This window comes from Zalophus californianus, chromosome 12, assembly GCF_009762305.2.
Source record: "Zalophus californianus isolate mZalCal1 chromosome 12, mZalCal1.pri.v2, whole genome shotgun sequence".
Classification (NCBI taxonomy): Eukaryota; Metazoa; Chordata; class Mammalia; order Carnivora; family Otariidae; genus Zalophus; species Zalophus californianus.
The window spans coordinates 72,760,603-72,774,356 of NC_045606.1; the positions used below are offsets into that span (position 1 = coordinate 72,760,603).

The 13,754-nt window shown below is 32.4% G+C and overlaps 1 protein-coding gene across 5 annotated transcripts in view; it reads right to left on the reverse strand.

Moving 5' to 3' along the window:
• TFEC (transcription factor EC) overlaps positions 1–13,754 on the reverse strand; it is a 172,693-nt gene that overhangs the window by 9,337 nt on the left and 149,602 nt on the right. For all 5 annotated transcript variants that reach the window (XM_027574810.1, XM_027574808.1, XM_027574809.2 and 2 more), the window contains one exon: positions 1,629–1,743. In XM_027574810.1, coding sequence (XP_027430611.1) covers positions 1,629–1,743 — 115 coding nt within the window. The remainder of the gene's footprint in view (positions 1–1,628; positions 1,744–13,754) is intronic.

A 13,754-nucleotide genomic window follows, 5' to 3' on the forward strand; every position in this document is an offset into this window, starting at 1 on the left:
ATTTAAAAATTTTAAGATTATTCAAAATTATTTCAGCCTAATTTTTACAACTAACATTTTTCGTAAACAACTATGATTTCTATGTCCCTGGAGTTGGAACTAGCTACAATTCTCAAGTATTCCTATCAAACACTTCCAGGAAATGACACTTTACTCTATGTGCTACATGGTTTACAAGCATTTGTGATGGTCAGCCTCCAAAATGGCCTACCATGATTCTCATAATATTCACACCCTTGGTAGTTCCTTTGCACATTAAACAGGGACACCAACAGAATACTATGAAAACGACTAGTGTGGCTTCCAAGACTAGGTCATAAAAGACATGTACAGCTATCATTTTAGTGTCTCTTGGATCACCAGTTGTCATGTCATCATTTGATCAGCCCCATGGAGAGGTTCATGGGATAAAGAACCAAAACCTCTTGCCAACAAACAGCACTAACTTGCAAGACCTGCAACTGAACTGTTTTGGGATAACATCCTCTAGCCTGCCTTGTGTCAAATGTGTACCTCTGGACAACATCTTGACTGCAACCTTAATGAAAGACTGAGCGAGAACCAATTTTCTAAGCCATCTCTGGATATCTGACCCATAGAGATGATATGAGAGAATAAATGTTTATTATTTCAAGTTGTTAAGTTTGGGGATAATTTGTTATATAGCAATAAATAATTAATGCAGTGTTTTTTGCATTATTCTAGTTGTTAAAATAGGTAACATAGGAATATATTTATTTAAATTTGTTTATTTAAAACTATATTAATTCATTTTAGTCTAAATAATTTGTATGTATAGCTATTTTTGAGTTATTGGCTAGACTCCAAGAATGGACATATTGCACTTACAAAAATGTTAATGTCAACTGTGTAATAATTATTAAATATCAATGTTTGGGCCCCAAACTAAAAACTTGTTACAGAAATTTCAACTGAATTTTATTTTATTCTTATGGAGGAACTAACATGGGACTCTGTAAATCAGGAAATCCTTATTTTGATCCATATCTTCTTCAACTCAGCTGTACAATTGTGAAAGTAACTCCTCTGACCCTTGATTTCTTCATCTATATATTGGAGGAATTTGACAGTGCCCCTACAATTCTTTTGAGTTGTAAGAACTTTGAAATGAACAACTGAAAATTGAGGGTTCTTTTTTTTTTTAAACCTGCTTGAGAAAGTTAAATGTGAGTTTATCATGAAATTCATTAAACAAGCTAAAAGGGGGACAATCTGTTTCATATCAAATTCCACATACAGAAAAGACTACTTTTCCCTGATCAATTAATCTATTATTTTGTAACCAATTTAATAAATTGCACCAGTTCAATATCAAAATGAACCAATATTAAGTGAAAAACTTAGTCAAGTTGTCATATATATGTGTAGAGCATAAGTGTATATTTGCCCAGTTCCTAAAATAATCAATTCAGTTGAATTGTAAGTTATATTAATTTGCTGCTTGGTTGTCATAGAAAAAAAAGGGTGGATTTACGATCTACATTTCTCCCATTTTAACCGATTATCTTGATAACATTTTTTAAAATTCTATTTAGCTTGGTAATATATGTCACTCATAATTTAAGTAGTTGACTTAAAAAGGGATAAAACTATAAAAGCAACATTACCTGTAATTTCTCTTTTCATTGGCAGATTACTTGGACAGGAAGGACTTGTGAGGCCCATATTAACTGGTGAAATTCCCTGCTCACCACTATACACATCCAAAATACTTCCAGATAACTTTAGAAATAAAAAGAAGAAAAGATGAATCAAACATTCTGTAGACATTGATATATTTAGATGCATATTTTAAACTTGCCATTTTATTAATAATAATTTGTTATATACAGCATTTTAATTTTAGACAAGAGTGAGTATGCATTGACTTTTCAAAATCATTATCTGATGCTTGTGGATATGTTGAAAAAAGCTATTTATATTTAAGCAAAAAGAAATTAATTAACTCATGAAAGAAAATTCTGATTAATATTTATGAAGTTATGGAAGTTTGATCTGCACATTACCTGGTTATAAATGAGTAAGATTTAAAAAATCACTTGGACAAAATCAATATACATGTTAGCAAAGCTGGAAAGTTCATTGCATATCATAAATTAAGTATAATGGTTGAACATTTTGGAAGCCTTCTTAATACCATCAGTGCTACCAGCAACTCACAGTCAAGAGGTGTTTTACACTGTTAATTAAGTGAGAGACTTTCTTTCCTTCCTGGAAGGCATACTTTTTCTCATCGCACGCTTAATGTTCTAGATTATTATAAATATCCCAGCTGGTAACCAAAAGTAGTCTAAAACTACTTTTGCCTCTAGTGGATATAGGGTACATCTAATTATAGAAACACTGCAATTCCTAATGTACTTCTTGAGAATAATTTTTCAGAAAACTAAGATGCTTTATAACACAATTCAAAATTGTACAAATTTATTATTTAAAATATGCTTATTGATTTGACTTCCTAAGAAAATTTAATTTAAATAATATTCATAATTCAAGTTAATATTCATTATTCCAGAGCAAGCCACATTTAAAATGTAGGATTTGAACATTTAAAATATTTCCATTCTAAATATCTTTAATTCATTTCTGGGCAGTAAAATAAGAACGCAATAAGTAGTAATTTTTTCTTTTCTTAAGGACTAGAAACAATACAAATAATCAAAGTTATAACCAGATTATTACAGAGATTCTTAACTCCTTATTTCCATTTTTTATAAAACTCCAATTCAAACTGGGGGAAATTTTTGATACTTATAAAATCAGACTGAAAATAAATGTGAAGAAAAAACATTATAAGACCAAAATTAATTCTGACATAATAATCCACTAAACTACATGTAATAAATATTGTGTATTTCAGAGGAAAAAGAACTTGAAAAATACAGTGGAAATCAGGCTAATAAATGTGAATATGCATATTAATAAGGACATCATAGACTGAATATGTTATTCTGATATATTTTTATATATTGGTTCTTTTCATTATTTACTCTATTAAGACTCCTCATCTTTATTTTATATAAAGTCATTGTTTTAAAATGTATTTTTACTTCATAAATCTTGGAAGGGAACCCTTAAGTTGCGTATTTATTCCTTTTCAATTTCCTCATCTGAAAATAAGGACAAAATTGATCAAATTGGATATCAGAACAATACAATTAGGAAGAAATCCTAAAAGCAGATATTTCCCTAAAGTGTGAGTCATTTAGTCATACTGTAAAAATAACAAGTTTCCAAGACCTTTTTTGAAAATCTTGTTGGTTATGAGCTGAGGCATCACCAACCTGAATTGTACATTTCCTCTGTGCCTTTGAGAAACATAATGGATGTGTTGAACAAAAAGATAGGGAGTGAGGGGGAAGGAAGAGGGAAGGACTTAGAGAGAGGGCACTTTCCTCTGAAGAGCTTGAATTCAGATGGATTTCACTGCAGCAGTGGCAAATTGCAAAAATGTTTAAGAAGAAAAGGAGCTATATTACATATATACTGTAACAATAAAGAGATGGGTTCCTAACTATAACATTACTCTTGGTCCATATTACTTGGTCAGACCATACCTAATATAGAAATGGTGCTGGAATTCTGATAATGAATCTAATCCTGCTTAACTATAGGTATATTACCTTTTCTTCTGACCTTGATTATTGTTTAATTTATGCCCTAAAGCATAATGATTAATATCCTATTTAATTTTATGCTGTAGGTACTACTTTATTTCATGTAAATGGCTAATCACTTTTTGAATATCATTAGAAAATTGGTTTCAGTTTCAAAGTATGTACTACACTTCCTTTTATCTATAGTGCCTTTCCTCCATTAAAATATGTGAGTACAATGTTAGTGAAAATTTGAAGATTACATACACCCTTGAAAAGGCTTACAAAGCAAAATTACATCTACTCTTCTCAAAGGTATAAGCTACTTAGGTAATGTGTTTATTTTGTAGATTAGTAGGAAACTGGATAGGTATTTTATGAAGAACTATATTATTCTGGTTTTAAAAACATCACTTTTTCAATAAAGCTTTTAAAACCTTTGACATGACAATAGGGGAACCTATCAATATTAACAACAAAATCACAAATTTTAAAGACATATAATAAAGAATTTATCATAAAATCTTTTCAAAAGAAAATCTAATCAGTATGGAGGATAGAGTTATTAGAACTACAATACAGATATTAGGAGTTGCAGAGAGAAAGGGAAATAAAACTAGAAGAAAGAAAATATTTTAAGAAATAATGGAGATATATTTCTGAGAATTAACTAAATTCTATTATTTTATTTCATCTTATTTTATTATGATTTTGTTTTTATTTAAAAAAATCAAAAGGCCTATAGAATGTGAAAGAAGATGTGTAGGAAGAACCTACACACAGACATATTATAGTGAAATTTTAGAATATACAATGACAAAAAGGAAAATCTAAAAGCCTAAAGAGAAAAAGGTAAGATTATGTCCACAGGAACAAAAATCTGATTAACATAAGAGTTTTCAATAGCAAAATTGAATGAAAGAGGAAAATGAATCAGGATTTTTTAAATGTTGAAAGAAAATAACTTAAAACACAAGTTTTATATCCAGCCCAAGTGTCATTCACAAATGAGGCCACAATAAAAATATTCCTAAAGTCATAAAATACTTAAGGATGTTTACCTGGAAAAACTAATACTGAAAACAGTTTTGGATGAAGTACCTAAATAGAAGTAGATACTTAAAGGATATGCTTCAAAAATATGAAATAAAAATGATCAAATATCTCAATAAGTGGTTGTAGTTTAAAAAAGATGAGGGGAACTAAGGTAAAAAATAAAGTGAAATATATAATGATATAACTCAGTATTAATGTCTAAATAATATCAATATGATTGAGGTGGATTGAAGGAAACCAAAGGGTGTAAAAGTAGTTAAAAAGTACTAAGGAGAAAAATGGACACACTTAAATAATAAAGTAAGATGAGAGAAACAAGTGAAAACATATCAATGTAAACAGGTCAAACCTCTCAGCAAAAAGCCTGACAGTTTGGATTAGACAGCATAAGAGACACACCTACATAGTAAAAGGACATACAAAGATTGAAAATTAAAGGATGGGAAAAGATATAGCCAGCAAATGATAACCATAGAAAACTGACCTAGCTATATAAATATCAGAGAAAATAGACTTTAAAATTAGAAAATATATTAGGGATAGACAGAGTCTCTATATACTAACAAAGAGTTAAATTCTCCAAAAATGCATTATAAGCATGCATTCATGTAATAAAATAACCTCAAAATATGTGAAACAAATGTTTTGAACTATAAGGCAAAATTGATAAATCCACCAATGTAGTGGGAAATTTTAACATTTCTTCAAAATGTCAAGCAGACAACGATAATCAGTAATGTTATAGAATATTTGAATAATAAAACTAAAGCTTGGCCTAATAGACACTGTATACTTCCATATCCAAAAATTAGAGAATATACAATTTTCTCGAGAACATATGGGACTTATACAAATATTGATTATGAACTCATCAAAAAACACCTTCAATGTATTTCATTGACACTTGATTTCTAAAATGCTTGGAAATTTTTAAATAATTCAAGGGTAAAGACAACATCATGCTGGAATTTAGAAAAAAGTAAAAGATACTAAAAATACACATAAAAAAACTTCTGGGATATGCCAAAACAATGCTTTCAAGGAAATTTATACCTTTAAAAAGTAATATGAGAAAAACAGATAAAAATTGAAATTTGATAAATTAAGTATCATTCTCAAGAAGCTAGAAAAATAACCAAATAAGCCAAAGAAAGAATAGATAATAAAATAAGAGCATAAATTATGGAAAAAAATATAAAAGTAGATCCACAAAAGTTTTTTTTTAATTAACAAGAATGACATGTTTTTGGCAAGACTTAGTAAAAAGAACTAAGAATAAATAAATACTATTTCAAGTGAAAGGAAGCGTACTAAGAGTACAAGTTGAGATTTAAAAACAAGCAAGATAAGGATGTCTGCTTTCACCACTTCTATTCAACACAGTATTAGAAATTCTAGCCAGACAATTAGGCAAGAAAGAGAAACAAAAGTCATTCAAATTGGAGAAGAATAAGTAAAATGATCATGTTCATAGATGACATGATCTTATAGTTAGAAAAACCTGAAATTATACACACATACACACACACAGCTATTAGAGCCAATAAAGGAATTCAGCAAAGTTGCCAGGTATAAAATCAAAAATGCGAAAGTCAATTGCATCTTTTATACACTAACAATAAAGAATCTGAAAAGGAAATTAAGAAACCAATCCTATTCACAATAACATCAAAAAGAATAAAATATTTAGTAATACATTTACCCAAATAGCCAAAAGGCTTGTATGCTGAAAACTAAAAAATATTGCTAAAGGAAATTAAAGAAGACATGAATAAATGGAAAGACACCACATATTCATTGATCAGAAGCCTTAATATTGTTAAGATGACAACAGTAGCCAAAGTGATCTACAGATTCAATTGACTCTCAAAAGCACTTTCTGCAGTAAAAGAAAAATCCATTCCAAAATTCATATAGAATTTCGAGGGTCCCCAAATAGCAAAAACAATCTTGAAAAAGAACACAAGTGGAGGACTCACACTTCCGGATTTTAAAACTTACAACAAAGTGGCAATAATCAAAACAGTGTTTTGCATAATAGCAGACATAGACCAATGGAGTGGAATTTCTGCACTATTTCAGACATAGTGCAGAAATAAACCCTCAAATATATGGTCAAATGATTTTGACAAAGGTGCCAAGACCATTCAATAGGGAAAGGACAGTCTTTTCAAAAAAATGGTGTTAGGAAAAGTAGATTCCACATGCAAAAGAACAAAGTTAGACCCTTATCTTATATGATATACAAAAATTAACTTGAAATGGATCAAAGATCTAAACATAAGAACTAAAACTATGAAAGTTCTAGGAAAAAAGATAGGGGAAAATCTTGATAATGAGTTCAGTGATGATTTTTTTGAATATGACAATAAAATCACAGGCAACCAAAAATAATAGAATTTAGTCTCCATCAAAATTTAAAGATTTGTACATCAAAGCACACTATCAAGAGAGTGAAAAGATAATTCCTAAGCATAATACTGAAACTATTTGCAAATCATATAACTAAAAGATTAATAACCAGACTATATTTTTTTTAAACTCCAACAACTCAACAACTACAGCAACAACAAGCCACCCAATTAAAAAATGGGCAAGGGATTTGAATAGACATTTCTCCAAAGAAGATCTACAAAAGGCCAATAAGCACATGAAAAGATGTCCAACATCACTAGTCATTAGGGAAATATAAATCAAAACCACAATGTGATACCACTTCACATTCATCATGATGACTATTGTCAAGAGAAAAGAAAATAAGTGTTGGTAGGGATGCGAAAATTGGAACCTTGGTGATTGCTGCTGGGAATGTGAAGTGATGCAGTTGTTGTGGAAAACAGTATGACAGTTATTCAAAACGTTAAACATAAAACTACCATGTGGCCAGCCCTTCTACCTCTAAGTTTTTGCCAAAAAGAATTAAAAGCAGACACTTATTAATGCTGAACGAAATAAGTCAATCAGAGAAAGACAAGTATCATATGACCTCACTGATATGAGGAATTCTTAATCTCAGGAAACAAACTGAGGGTTGTTGGAGTGGTGAGGGGTGGAAGGGATGGGGTGGCTGGGTGATAGACATTGGGGAGGGTATGTGCTATGGTGAGCGCTGTGAATTGTGGAAGACTGTTGAATCACAGACCTGTACCTCTGAAACAAATAATACATTATATGTTTAAAAAAAAAAAAGAAGTAGATAGCAGGAGGGGAAGAATGAAGGGGGGAAATCAGAGGGGAGATGAACCATGAGAGACTATGGACTCTGAGAAACAAACTGAGGGTTCTAGAGGGGAGAGGGGTGGGGGGATGGATTAGCCTGGTGATGGGTATTAAAGAGGGCACGTTCTGCGTGGAGCACTGGGTGTTATAGGCAAACAATGAATCATGGAACACTACATCAAAAACTAATGATGTAATGTATGGTGATTAACATAACATAATAATAAAAAAATAAAATAAAATACAAATTAAAAAAAAAGCAGAGACTTAAACAGATATTTAAGACACTAAGGTTCATAGCAGCATTATTCATAGAAGCCAAAAGGTGGTAATGACCTAAATGACCATCAACAGATGAAGGAAAAACAAATAAAATGACCTTCAACGGATGAAGGAAAAAACAAAAATAATATACTGGAATATTATAAAGCCTTAAGAAAGAATAAAATTCTGATACATGCTACAACATGGATGAATATTAAAAATATTATGCTAAGTGAAATACGCCTGACAGAAAAGGACAAATATTGTATGATTCCACTTACAAAAAGTACTTTTTTTTTTAAGATTTTGTTTATTTATTTGACAGAGACACAATGAGAGAGGGAACACAAGCAGGGGGAGGGGGAGAGGGAGCAGGAGGCTTCCTGTGGAACAGGGAGCCCAATGCAGGGCTCGATCACAGGACCCTGAGAGCATGACCTGAGCCGAAGGCAGACGCTTAATGACTGAGCCACCCAGGCGCCCCACAAAAGGTACCTTTTAATAGTTAAATTCATACAGACAAAAAGTAGAATAGAAGTTACTAGGGGCTCAGGACAGGAGGAAACGGTTAGCAATTGTTTACTATGTGTAGAGTTTCTCTTGAAGATGATGAAAAAGCTCTGGAAATGGATAGCATGATGGCTGCACAACATTATGAATCTGCCTAATGCCACTGAATTGTACACTTAAAATGTTTACAATGGCAAATTTTATGCTACACACATTTCACCACAATAAGAAGATAATAAGCTATGTTACCCATAATAATTTTCCAATGATGTGAACACTTGGACAAAAAGCATGAATTTCTAGAAAAATATTATTTAGTAGAACTGACTGAAGAAGTAATTAATAGCTTGAACAGTCTTATGATTACTGAAGAAATAAAAACAAACTTCGAACATGTTGCACAAGAAAATATCTGGATAAAAGTGGGATGGGTAAAAGTGTTACATTTTCAAGAAATATATCGTCCTAATTTTGTACGAACATTTTCAGACATAGAAATAAGAGAGAGTATGTCCTGATTCATTGAGACTGACCATACAGAGATATTATGAGAAAGGAAAATTAAAGGCCATTTCACTCATGACTGTAACTCTGAAGCAAAATATTATTAGCTAAATGAAGGGTAGCACAGGCTTCCAGTTATAGAATGAGTAAATCATGGGGATGAAAGGCATAGCATAGAGAGTACAGTCAATGGTATTTGTAATGGTGGTAGCTACAATTGTGGTGAGCATAGCATAACATATAGAGTTGTGCCATCACTATGTTGTATACCTGAAATTAATGTAACATTGTGTGCCAACTATACCTCAATAAAAAAATAGTATTAGCAATATGAATCCAAGAGAATATAAACAAGATATTTTGCCCTAAAATGTTGGGTTTCCCATAAACATATTTTATGATGTTAAAAGAGGGGGCGCCTGGGTGGCTCAGTTGGTTAAGTGACTGCCTTCGGCTCAGGTCATGATCCTGGAGTCCCGGGATCGAGTCCCGCGTCGGGCTCCCTGCTCAGCAGTGAGTTTGCTTCTCCCTCGGACCCTCCCCCCTCTCATGCTCTCTCTATCTCATTCTCTCTCTCAAATAAATAATAAATAAAATCTTTAAAAAAAATAAAAAAAGAGAAAAAGACATCTATGATCAGATCAATAGATTCAGAAAAAGTCTGATAAAATTCAATCCCATTTATGATAAAGTTCTTAGTGTTTGAGAAAATAATAAATTTCCATAACCCTAAAAAAATATAGATTTGCCTATTGTTAAAATCATGCTGCCCTATGAGAAAATAAAATCTGGGTCCAAATATATTGTAGAAACATCTAAATACACTATGAAAATGCTCATATATCCATTTATTCTTATCAGGCTAAATATAATAAAGGACAACATTATTAATCTGACCTAAATTTCACATATGTTTTCCCGATTATTTTGGCCTCTTCCCTCTTCATATACTATGTCCAATCTATCACCCAGTATGATTTTTTTTCTTTTAAATCATGGATCAGTTTATATTTTCTTCTCTGTCCTCATATTTCAATTCTTCAGGGTTCTAAACGTAAATTATATCCCTCCATCTACTATCCCTCCATCCCTCTCAATTAATTCCCAACTGCCCTTCTCAGACCAACTCATGTTTTAAAAATACAGCTTCCTTCTGATCTCTCCCACCCCAAAAATCAAAAATCAAAAATCTCTCCCCTCCAACTCCCATATTAAGGTCAAACTCTTGTGTCTAGCTTTCAAAAATCTCATTAAATGGCCCCTCATTATCTAGTCAACATTATTTGCCACGACTCTCAAGTTATAAAAGATTTCTTGTCACCATGTTCACATATACCATGGCATGGCTTCCAAAATAGATTTCAGACTCCAATGGGAGGGAGGGAAAGAGTGTTGCCACAAGGAACATATGAGTCCATATATTGGTAATTTTTTTAAAAAATATAGTAAAATACGAATATTATCCTGACACATATACTATGTCATAGGCAGTTGAATATTTATTATGTGCCGGATATTAAGCTAGTATATTCCATAATAATAACAAATAACATTATCTCAAGTAATCTTCGTAACAACTCTATGAGGTATCATATTTCCCATTTTAAATATAAAATAATCAAAACTGAAAAATTAAGTAATTGTCTCAAGATCAAACGGTTATATAAATAGTGGGCCTGGGATTTAATCCTGGGTCTATCTGAAACAAAGGCTGGATTCCTTACTACCTACCCTATTCTGGAAAGGTCCTTGCCTTAACAGTTTTAATGGTAAGAGGTGATTTGAATATGCAAAAAGGTTGGAAGCCACTGGACTATTTTTTTTTCTCAGTTTTATTCAAGTAGCAAAATTCAACCTACTCTCTAAGGCTCAACTTAAAGTCCAAACCTTCTCCAACACTGTCTTTCATGCCAGCCCAGTTTATTTTTCTCTTCACCAAAACATATAGGACTAATAAACTCAACCATAAATTTAGTACTTTAGTTTATATATTTATTGTTTTACCCCTCTTCATTTATATTCACTCAGCAAGGAGAGTACAATAGTATATACTACTTACCATGTTCATGAAAATTAATTACTTATCTAAAACCCTGAGAATTTTCTGGAGATGTGTGTGTGTGTGTGTGTGTGTGTGTGTGTGTGTGTGTGTGTACATATATATATATGTATAATGTATGTGTATAGATGTATTATATATGTATATTGTGTATGTGTGGTCTGTGTGTGTGATATATCCCTCTTCCAGATAATCTCATTATAAATACAAAAGAGGAAAGAAAATACACATAGTCATATATTTTCAGGCAATTTTTCAGTATAAACACTAAAAGCAAAAAACTTCATATGCCCTTACATATATATGTTTATGTGTGATATCTATATATCTATATTTATATTGTATATTTAGTGTAAGTTTCATGGGAATCTGCAGGAAAACTTTGAGTTGTTTGGATCTTCTATTTTTCTTTTCTGTGAAGACGTTCACTGTGGAACTAAAATGGTAAAAGTGAGCATGAGATTATTAGAATAACTGTAGACATAAAAAGAAGAGAAACATCAGGCATAAAGGGAGAGCACTGTAGGGGAGCATATACCACACAATGTATGCATACATAAAAATCTGGCATTTAAAAGATTATTTTCTTTCCTTTGGGGTATTTGTTCATTTAAATGTAGTAAACTAGATTTTTCCAGTTTTAAGACACACACCATTGATCTCCCTCTTTATTTTATTTGCAAAAGCAGGGCTACGAGGCTTGAATGACAAACATTGAATAGGGAAGTCCCACTGAGTTATTATTATTTTTGTTCTATTATGAGTGAATAAAAATAATGTGTTGGGCGGGAGTAGAAGTTCCCTTGTCCTTGACCAGCTGGCTTATAACTTAAGTAGAAAAGATAAAACACAAAATAGAGATGGTAACTTATAAATACTTTTGCATCATACACTTTATATGCATATGATCTATTTAGTACTAAATTAATAAAAACAGCTATTGATTTAATGTAAACACTGCAATAAATAACCAGTGGAACCCTCACTTTTTGATAGAAAAGTCCCAGTAAAACATTTTTAACAATTTTTTTTACGGAGGAAACTATAACAGTATTTTTACTGTATCCAGAGCACCAAAAACTATCTTGTAAGGAAGCAAGCTTGTCAGTACAGCAGATTCTATATTATGCATTTCAAAGCTCAATTTTTACATACCTTGTTTTATTGACTATTAGTTTATAAAGTTTATATTCAGTATTTAAGATGGCTTCATATCCAAACATTGAAAGAATTCGAAAATTCCCTTGCTCACCAGTTTTAACTCTGAAGTGTCTCTAACCTTCCCGAGAGCAATGTTTTTCTCTTTCTACTTCATCATTTTCTTTTCCTTAAAAACTGGCAAACAATAGCTGAGAGGACTGGGCAGAAAACTTGGTGCCAAGGTGGACTTTGGCTCTTCCTTGGACTTTAAGACTAATCTGGTCTAGACTGTGATTGACAAAAGCTTGCTTGTTGATGTTATGCAGTCCTCTCAAGTTCCAACCAAGCGCAAGGGGCTGTTAATATTTACTCAGTCCTCATCTCTGGAACGATCTTGAACTATAACAGTTTACTGAGATTGCCAAATGCCACCAGCATTTACAGACACCTGATTGAAAAAATAGCTATCTATGATAAAAAAAAAATGAGTTATTATGCACTACCATGTCTCGGGAAGGAAGGGGTGAAACGAAGACCACCGGGTGAAAATTATAGGGACACAGATCTAAACTCACGGGCTAAGCAGTCAACCTGCACGTGTGTAGTAGGGAATCTGATCAGTCTGAGGTCCCTACAACTCTTAGGATTCTACAGTACTAGGAAACAGCTCCCTTTTGAGGCTGATGGCATGGGAGGGTGGGTAGGATTGCTGTTGCATCTGGTACCCTACAGGACTGGATTCAAACCCTCCCCTGCCATTCACTAACTACCGTAACTGGAACAAATTACTGAACTTCTCTAAGCCTCTTTCCTCATTTATAAAGTGATAACAGGTAATACTAGTCTCTCTCCCATAGGTTTGTTGTGATGATCAATGCAATTTTTCACAAAAAGCATTCTGCACAACCCTTGTCACATAGCAAGTACCCAAGGCACAGTAGCTATTACTATGGTTGTTATCCTCGTTGCTACTGCCTTTGTCTGTTAAAAAAGTTACTAAATACTACTGTATAATGGGAATAATTTTTTCAATACTATGTGTGGATTTTGAAGTATTTCACATGCATTTGCTGAACACCTATGATGTGCTAGGCGTTGTGCCAGGTGCCGAGGATAAAATAATGAACAGGTCACAGCTCTAGGTTCCAGGGATCCAGACAAAATTGTTATCTTCAAGAAGTTTACATTCGAGGGGTGGGAGCACACAATAAATAGGTAAGTAAAGTAATAATCCTAATCATAAGTGTCAGAGGTCATCAAAATAAGATAGTGATTTAGGGAGTGATGAGATGGGGTCTTTTAACTAGGCTGATTGTGGAAGGCCTCTCTGACAAGATGATATTGACTAAAGGTTGGAAACATAAAGGGGCAGCGATGCAAAGTTC